This window comes from Eschrichtius robustus, chromosome 2, assembly GCF_028021215.1.
Source record: "Eschrichtius robustus isolate mEscRob2 chromosome 2, mEscRob2.pri, whole genome shotgun sequence".
In the NCBI taxonomy this organism is placed as follows: domain Eukaryota; kingdom Metazoa; phylum Chordata; class Mammalia; order Artiodactyla; family Eschrichtiidae; genus Eschrichtius; species Eschrichtius robustus.
Genome location: NC_090825.1, coordinates 161472073 through 161480458, shown reverse-complemented (window position 1 = coordinate 161480458; position 8386 = coordinate 161472073). Strand labels below are relative to the sequence as shown.

Below are 8386 nucleotides of genomic sequence, written 5' to 3'. Positions count from 1 at the left end.
GAGGAAGTCACAATGGAAGCTAGAAACTAGTTGGAATGAAATGACAAAAAATGTATGAAATATCAAACTTTGTGGGGTGCAGCTACAGCTGTATAGACGGAAATTTATAGCCATAAATGCATAGAGTTTTAAAAAAGAAAGGTGGAAAATCAGTGATCTAAGTGTTCACCTAAAGAAACTAGAAGAATCTTATTTGAACCAAGGCATTTGTTGCTTCAGTGCCCCGTGGGGCACTCACACACTGTCTTTGTGTATCTTTTATGTGTATTTGAGGTTAGTCCCTGAGGGAGCCCCCAAAGATGAAGCAAGAACAGTGTGGGGTCATGAGGTTCCGGGGGCACTGGCTACACGGCCTCTAAATGGGAGTGTACTGGGTTCCCCTGGGCTAAGAATTCACAGTGGAGTATAAACCCCTGGGTATGACCATGGCATGGCTGCTCTGTGCATGCAAATCAGGGACTCACACGTTGCCCAGAGGAGGGAGTGGTGGTCAAATCCTCAGTAATGACATCATTTGGCTCCTCCTAACCATTTATCAACATTCTTCAGGAAGCATAGATTGGGCCTTCCTTACCACTTCCTCTACAACCCAGGGACTGTTTGCTAAAATAACCTTGCTGGGTTATCCAGTTATGAGTTACCTTTGCCATATTTAGTCTCAGCCAGTTTCTGCTCACCCAAGGCTCTTACTCTCCACTGCTAACACACACATTCACACATACCCATTACGAATTCCTCTTCCCCGTTATAAATAACTAACTGTACTATAAAAACAGAGTCAAGGGGCTTCCCTGGTGGCGCAGTGGTTAAGAGTCCGCCTGCCAATGCAGGGGACACAGGTTCGAGCCCTGATCCGGGAAGATCCCACATGCCGTGGGGCAACTAAGCCCGTGTGCCACAACTACTGAGCCTGTGCTCTAGAGCCTGAGAGCCGCAACTACTGAGCCCACGTGCCGCAACTACTGAGCCCGTGCACCTACAGCCCCTGCTCCGCCACAAGAAAAGCCACCGCAATGAGAAGCCCGCGCACCGCAACAAAGAGTAGCCCCTGCTCGCCGCAACTAGAGAAAGCCCTTGTGCGACAACGAAGATGGAACGCCGCCAAAGATAAATAAATAAATAAATACATATTTTTTTAAAAAGGAGTCAAAACAAATTACAGCAAAGAACAAGGAGAAATACTGTGCATTCCTAAGCCACGTATAACCCCTGTACAAACTAATAAGATTTCTGATTGTTCCCTCTCCCCGGCACTGTGTACACATTGCCTGATTCCTACTTTGTCAGGGAAGCAGAAGAAATCACCTCTTCTGCCCTTCAACCTCCCTCCTCCCCAATACCTGCTAATATCAAAGAGGGCCAGAGAGCATGCACCTGTCTTTAAAAGTAAAATACTGATTGTAAGTAGGGTTACCAAATGTAGCAAATAAAATTACAAGATTCTCGGTTAAATGTGAATTTCAGAGAAACAAAAAATAACTTTTAGTATAAGTGTGTCCCATTTTCATACTCAAAAGTTATTTGCTGTTTTTCTGAATTTAAAATTTACCTCAACATATTTTTTTCTGGAAACCCTAATTATAGGAGAGAAGGGATTGCAATCAGGGGGGAGGAGATGTCTCCTCCTTGAGCTAAGGTTGACTTGGGAGCCTTTGGCTAAGTCGTGTTGCCTGGAGAACTGACTCCACGGGGAGCTGGGAGAGAGGTCGGTCCTTCTGCGCAGCTCTCGCCCTCATGGAATCCTGACCTTTGCAGCCTTGGCTCACTGCCTACTGGTGTCCCTCCACATCTCTTGGCTTTGCGAGGGAAGCATATCCTTCTGTCTGCCCAAGTTTAGGCTGGGAATGGGGGACAAGTGTAGTCAAGGTAACAAACAAACACAAGCATGATGTGCAAAAACACAGACATTTTGACTTTAATAAGTTATAAAACCAAGGAGCCAAATTTTACTATACAGAAAAACAAATGTATTGATTGCTGTCATCAGTAAGATAAAATGTTGTGATGTGAGTTCAGCACCAAGATGACCCACGTGGCAGCTGCCTGTCAGACAGGAGTACATAGTCGTAATGCTTCATCTGATAAAGACTTTGCTATTGAGCACCATTTATAACATACTCCAGACAAACAAACAAACAACTTTAAAGTACACATGAAAGGCTTATACATGAAATTCCATGGGTTTCCCAAAAGGAGTAGATCAGAGAGCCAGGTCCCAAAACTCCAGCACGAGTCTTCCCACGAACATGAAGTGACTCTCGGGCCCCTCAGCTGACTTTGCAGAGCAGCGGACAAGAGGAACTCTGAGTCTCAACCTGGTGTTGGGAAACCTTGGCTCAAAGACATCCTCTGCCTTCCCCAGGCTGCAGGAGCCTCTCAGCCAGCTCTGGAAGCTCCGGACTGTTGCTAAGCCAGCTCTCCACCTGTCTCAAGCTCAGTGGAAATTTGCAGTGTCTCAGAGTGGGTGAACACTGCCTTCATAGACATAGAGACTTCTGAGGACCATCTAGTCTAGAGAACTCTGTGGATATATGGCCCAAGGCACTGAGTATGGCATACGGGGCCATGGCCACCTGGCCTACAGTTCCCAGAGGGCATCTTTCTTCCTGCAACAGAAGACAGATCCCCCTGGGTGTGTCCCACCTGGGGCCCCTCCCCGAAGTCTTCCAGCCCCCAAGACACACAGCCCTGCTCTGCTGTGATCTGAGAAGGGAGTGTTCCCATTCTGTGGCCCCCAAGCTGGGTAAACTGAGTAATACTCTGGCTAGGGTTAGTCCGGAGCTTCCTCGACATTCTAGGATGGACCCAAGCAAGCACTGCCCAGTCCTTCAGCCCTTGAGTAGCACCAGCTGCCATGGGTTCAACCAATGAGCAAAAGCTGTGGATACATTTCCTAATGATAAAGAGACGAGGGTGCAGAAGTGCTTCACACTACATCTTGTTTAAGAAGTGATACTATGAGAGAATTCAGAAAGGTTTCCTCCAGTTTGGTTCTTAGGAGCCAGCAAGCTCCTTGGAGACACCGGGACATGTATGAGCAAGTGTGGAACATGGTGGCAGAGGGGAGAGAGGTAGGCTGCGCTGGGGAGATGGGGAGGCTAATTTTCAACCATTTGGAAGGTTAAGCATCATCCCAGATGTCCCTTCACTGTTTCTTACCCCCTTACTCTGTCCCTTAGACCACATGCAGAGGTTCACACACACACACATGCACAGGTTCCGATAAAGGTTTTTAGCACCTATCCGGAGCCTCAGTATTCTCATCCACAGAATGGGGAATGAAATAAGAAAGAGTTCTCTAAGATCTATGACTGGTGAGAATTCAAAGGCTTTAGAACTTTCCTGGACATGAAAAGCTTAAGAATTACATGTCAGGCTAGGCCCAGCTAAGGAACTAATGTTCTTGGGTCTTGTAATTTTGGGAAGTTTAAGCTGCATGTTCACACACACAAAAAAGTGAGCCTTGCCCACTCACTGGACTTTCCAGCAGAGTGCATGCCTCCCTCATCCTTCCAGCACACTTGGGGAAGGGGAGGGCCTCTCTGGGGAGCCCAGGGTCTGAGGCCAGGCTGGCCAGAGGCGACAAGCAAGGCCAGGGTTAGTGAAGAAAAGAGAGGCCTGGGAGAGCCTGGAGTGCCAGCTGGCCACCACACTCATCCTCACCACCTGCCCCACCACCTCGAAGCCTGGAGTTCACGGCCTCCACTTCACCGCACTCATCTTAGTGACTGGTCACTTAGTAAATAAATCATCGTTTCTCCCAAGAGTCCCATGGGGCTTGTGTCTCGGTCTGCAGATCGGTAGGAAATGTCCTGCGTCTCCAGCAAGGTTGTCACCACACGGAAAAGAAGATTCCCAATCACTTGCTCAGAAACTTGGGGCAAACGTTTTCTCTCTCCGAGTTATCCCTCCTGCCTTCCCTCATCGATAGGGGTTGTAGAACCTCTATATTCCTCTCCACCCCACACTCAACCCAAGTACAGGATATATATATATATATATATATATATATATATATATATATATTTTTTTTTTTTTTTTTTTTTTTTTTACATTATTCTCCCTCTTTGTTTTCCCCAAACCTTTTGGAATCAGGAATCTGACTTCATCTCCACAACACAGGAGTTGCCATCCCATGGAATATCTCTATAAGCAAGAAAAAAAAAATGTTATTGATGCTATCTTTCTATTTTATTAGAACTTTCCGAGCATCTCTTTCTTCCTCATCTCATCAATGAGCTCTTGGATTCTTTGGTTCCTGGTCTTTTCGTATGGGCTCGGTCGTCGAGGGATTAGGTTGGGTGGCTGGACTTCATCCTCCAGGCCATGGATTTTGTAGGGCACATCCACAGCGTTGATTTCCGGATGGTCCTCGGTGGCACCGGTGCTGGAAGTATTGAGAGGCACCTCCAGGGGTGTGCTTGGCGGAGGCTGCACCTCCATGACTAGAGTGGGCACTGGGAGGGTGGGCATGAGGTCTTCAATGTCATTGTGCTTCCCAGAGGGTGGTTCTGCCCTGTCGTCCACATTGGTGAGGTTGTCTTGCAGGTTACAGGACTTGCAGCACAGCTTATTGTAGCCTGGGATGGAGCAATAGCGAGACAAGACTTCCATCCTACAGAACATTGACTTGTCACCTTGGCAGCGGCCCTCTGAAAGAGAAAAGTGGGACAAATAACCAAAGGACAGATAAGGGGGACCTTGTTCCCCCACAGGAAGCAGTTTTCTGGAGGAGGCATTTGAAAGAGCCCAGAGACAGCACAGAGGCAAGCGAGCTCACACAGAAAGCCTGTGTGGTTTTGATATCCGGCAGCCCTTGGGCAGGGTGGGTCCGGGGACCCTGCCCTTGAGTGCTGCCACACAAGCTGTGAGCAATGCTCCCCTCCTCCAAGCAGGCCCTGACTGAGTGCAGATTTTTCAGTATCTCTCAAAGTTTGAGACAGAAATGAGGCCTGTCTATTCTCAGGGAGTGATTCCAAGCTCATCTTAAAGAATGGGACTTTGTCAGATCTTCACATTTGATATCCCAGTGGTAACCCCAATGACATTCTGTGGCACAGTTTGACTCTACAGTAATCTTTAAGCAGTAACTATAACAAAATTAAACCTAAAAGAACCAATTCCTAACACCCAAAAGAGCAAATCCCAGAGCCTTGGCTGTGGCCTCACCATACTCCTCCACATTTTGTTCCCATCCTCACCCAAACTCTCCAGATGATCTTTGTTTCTGAAAAGGGACTAAAGAGAAATTAAAAATCATGCAGACTTATCTGGGATTTCTTCCACTTGCTTCAACTTACTTGAGAGCCTTATGTCCTGCCACTGCTCCATCCACCACATGGCCCTGCCACATTGAGCTTCTGGCCATTTTCCAAAGTGCTCCAGAACTTGATGCCTTCACATAGACTAATCCTTCTGCCCAGCACATCCTCCCCTTTCTTTCCCACCCAAGATCTGGTCATCCACGGTCTGTCTTGCATGGAGAGCCCTGACTCTCTGCAGAGGCCACTGTTGTCTCTCTCTTTCCCTCTTTCCTCATGGCTGTATTCTCCCTGGCCTGGCTCCAACCCTGGCTGCAGCTGTATTAATATGACCCATCCAACTCCTCTTGCTCTCACTCTCTGTCTTCTTCCTGAATTTCTACCCCCTTCCCTTTCCCTTAACACCTAATTCCACACACAACACAAAAATTGGGATGATTTACAAAAATTCATTCAACATAAAAGAATAAGTCATTTAACAGTATAACAGGGGATATTTCATCCATTATAAATTCCTGATTACTGACCTCAATGGGCCCAACCCTCCAACTATGTTCCCCGCTCAGTCACTCTCTATTCTTCATAATGGGCATTTCAAACTTTTCCCACGTAAACCTCTGCTGTGCCCTCCTTTCCCCTCAGTCTCCCAGGTGACCTCATCTCCTACTGAAGGGAAGGAAAGAGGGGAGGTGGGAAGGAAGGAGGGAGGGAAGGGGTAGCCACTGATGGGGACCACATCTGACATGGTTACTCTGTGCACTAACACAGGGCACGTTATACATCTGCATGTGAAGCTATGCTAGCTCGCTGAAATTTCCCACAATAACAGACAGGTAGGCCCCCTCCCATTCAGGGCCCGTGGTTCTGACATCTGCCCTCTGCATGGCCATTGCTCCAGCTTATAATTTTCCCTTACAGGCTGGCAACCCACTTAGTTGGACACCAACCTCAAACTCCCAGAGCTTCAAACACTTGGATACAACAGCCTACTAGATACCCCTCAACTCCTGTGGTCCCAAAAGTGGATTCCACATGTCCGGCCCAAGCCCATGGCCTTCACTGGTGCCACCCATCTCAGAGAATGGCCCTTCATGCGCACAAGCCAGACCCCAGACATCCCCTGTGCGGTCATCTCCAGGTCTGTCAGTATTTCCCCTGATGCTCTCAGATGTGTCCACGCTCCCCTCTCTCCTGCCTCCACAGGGCCAAGCTACCTTGCCTCTTGACTGCAACATGGTAAGAACTTCCCTTCTGCCTGCCTGTCTCCATTCTTCCTCTTTCTTATCTAGCTATCCTGCTGCAAGCAGAATGATGTTCTTCAGCCGGAGATGTGACCATGTCACCGTCCAGACTGAAGCCCTTGTATTGCTCCTCCATTGTTTTCAGGGCGAGGACCCGTCACTTTCACCTCTCCAGTCTCATTCAGGCCTTGATTGCCTTGCTCTGCAGTGTGCTCTCTGTGGCCACAGGGCCTTTGCACATACTGTGCCTGCCCTCTTCCTCTTATCCCCGAGGCTCAGCTGAAACACATCTTCCTCAGGCAAGCGTCCTTTGACCTCCCTTGGAGGTTAAATCCCCCAGTATGTGGTCTTATGGTGCCATGGGTCTCCCCTTCCCAGCATTCCATCCCAGCTACCAAGTCCACATTTAGTTGTTGGATAAGGTAACTGATGCCTGACTTTTTCATTATCCTGAAAGCTCCAAAGGGCAGAGCCCCGAGCTGTATCTGGATGCCCCTTTATACCAGAGCCTAGAACAGTGAATCGAAGGATGCATAAATGTGAAAAAGACCAATGTGAATAACTGAGCAAGTCCAAAACAAGGAAATCATGGATTTTAGAATGGCAATGCTACAGGGAAGAAGAATACACAGAGGCACGTATCATCAGAGAGGGACCCAACCTGGACTCTGAGCGTCTAAGTGGCCAAAATAAGGAGGAAACATGACTGGGTGCAGGACCCAGAGTATGAAGAGATAAGGACAGATAGGCTATTTAGGAAAAGCCCTGGTCTTCCTAACCTTGAGGTGGAGAAATAGGCCCACATGTGGAGGGGAAAGGCAGATGGCCTTGTGCTGAGGGTCGATTCCAGAAATCAGACTAAAAGATGCTGAGATGTGGCTTTCAGGGTTTTAAAACCTTGGATAAAATTTTACACAGATATCCAATATCTGAGACAGATGAAACCGGAACAGTCCTGTTTGAAGCTGGGTGGGGCGTGCTCAGAGCCCCTGCTCCCTTCTCCCCTCCCGGTCCCTCTCCCCTCCCTGGCAGTCACTGAGGTAAGCGTGTGGAAACCACCATGACAGCCCTCAAGGAGACACAAGGGGGCTTTGGTAGTACTAGGTGCAGCATCTTCCCCAGGCTTTGGCCAACAGCTGGGGCGGGGAGGCCAGAGGCATAGGCCTCAACAAGGATGGAGCCAGGCCTAGCCATGCTGCTGGGACTGGGGTCACCCCTGCCACACAGACACCCTCTCCTGTCACCTGTGCCTCTTCCTTCACACAAATAACAAGCGTCTCCCTCACTTGTCTTTCACCAGGCTGGGATCCGAGAAGCGGGTGTCACATCAGTCTAGGGTAAGGGTCTGCCAACCATTCTTGTGGGCCAAGTCGGTCCCTCCACCTGGTTTTGTAAACAAGGTTTTATTGGAGCAGCCCTGTTGGTGGCCTGCCCGCAGCTCTAGGCAAGGTGCCCGCAGCTCTAGGCAAGGTGCCCGCAGCAGGGATTTCTCCTGATCTGTCTGGGCAAGGAGATTTAGTGGACGCAGTTCGTCAGACACAGTTCTCTTGGTCTCCTGTCTCTTGAGCTGGGAGTCTTTCAATTATCAGAGCTCTGGGCAGGCTGACCCCAGCCACAGCTACTGTGACCCCCACACGAAGGCTGGCACCTGGAACCCGGCCCTGTGCCCTGATGCCCGTCTCCATGGCGCTGGGTAGTTGTCTTTTCTCATGACCTCCCTCCTCCCCAGAACGGGACCCCTTCATGGGAAAGGGAGGGAGAGATGCCCCCTGGCAGGACATGGCCCAGGCCCCAGATTAGTAGGTCCCTGGTTGGACCCTGACCTGCTGTGTGGTCCTTGTCAGCAAGGGGAGTGGACACACAGGCCCTGTGGCTCCTGAGGGT

At 49.2% G+C, this 8386-nt stretch overlaps 1 protein-coding gene across 2 annotated transcripts in view; it reads right to left on the bottom strand.

The window, feature by feature from the left end:
* Positions 1–1886: 1886 nt before the first annotated feature.
* The window catches only part of ADAMTS2 (ADAM metallopeptidase with thrombospondin type 1 motif 2), a 228170-nt gene continuing 221670 nt past the window's right edge, over positions 1887–8386 (bottom strand). For both annotated transcript variants that reach the window (XM_068536537.1, XM_068536538.1), the window contains one exon: positions 1887–4652. In XM_068536537.1, the coding sequence (XP_068392638.1) occupies positions 4195–4652 (458 nt within the window). In that variant the 3' untranslated portion in view covers positions 1887–4194. The remainder of the gene's footprint in view (positions 4653–8386) is intronic.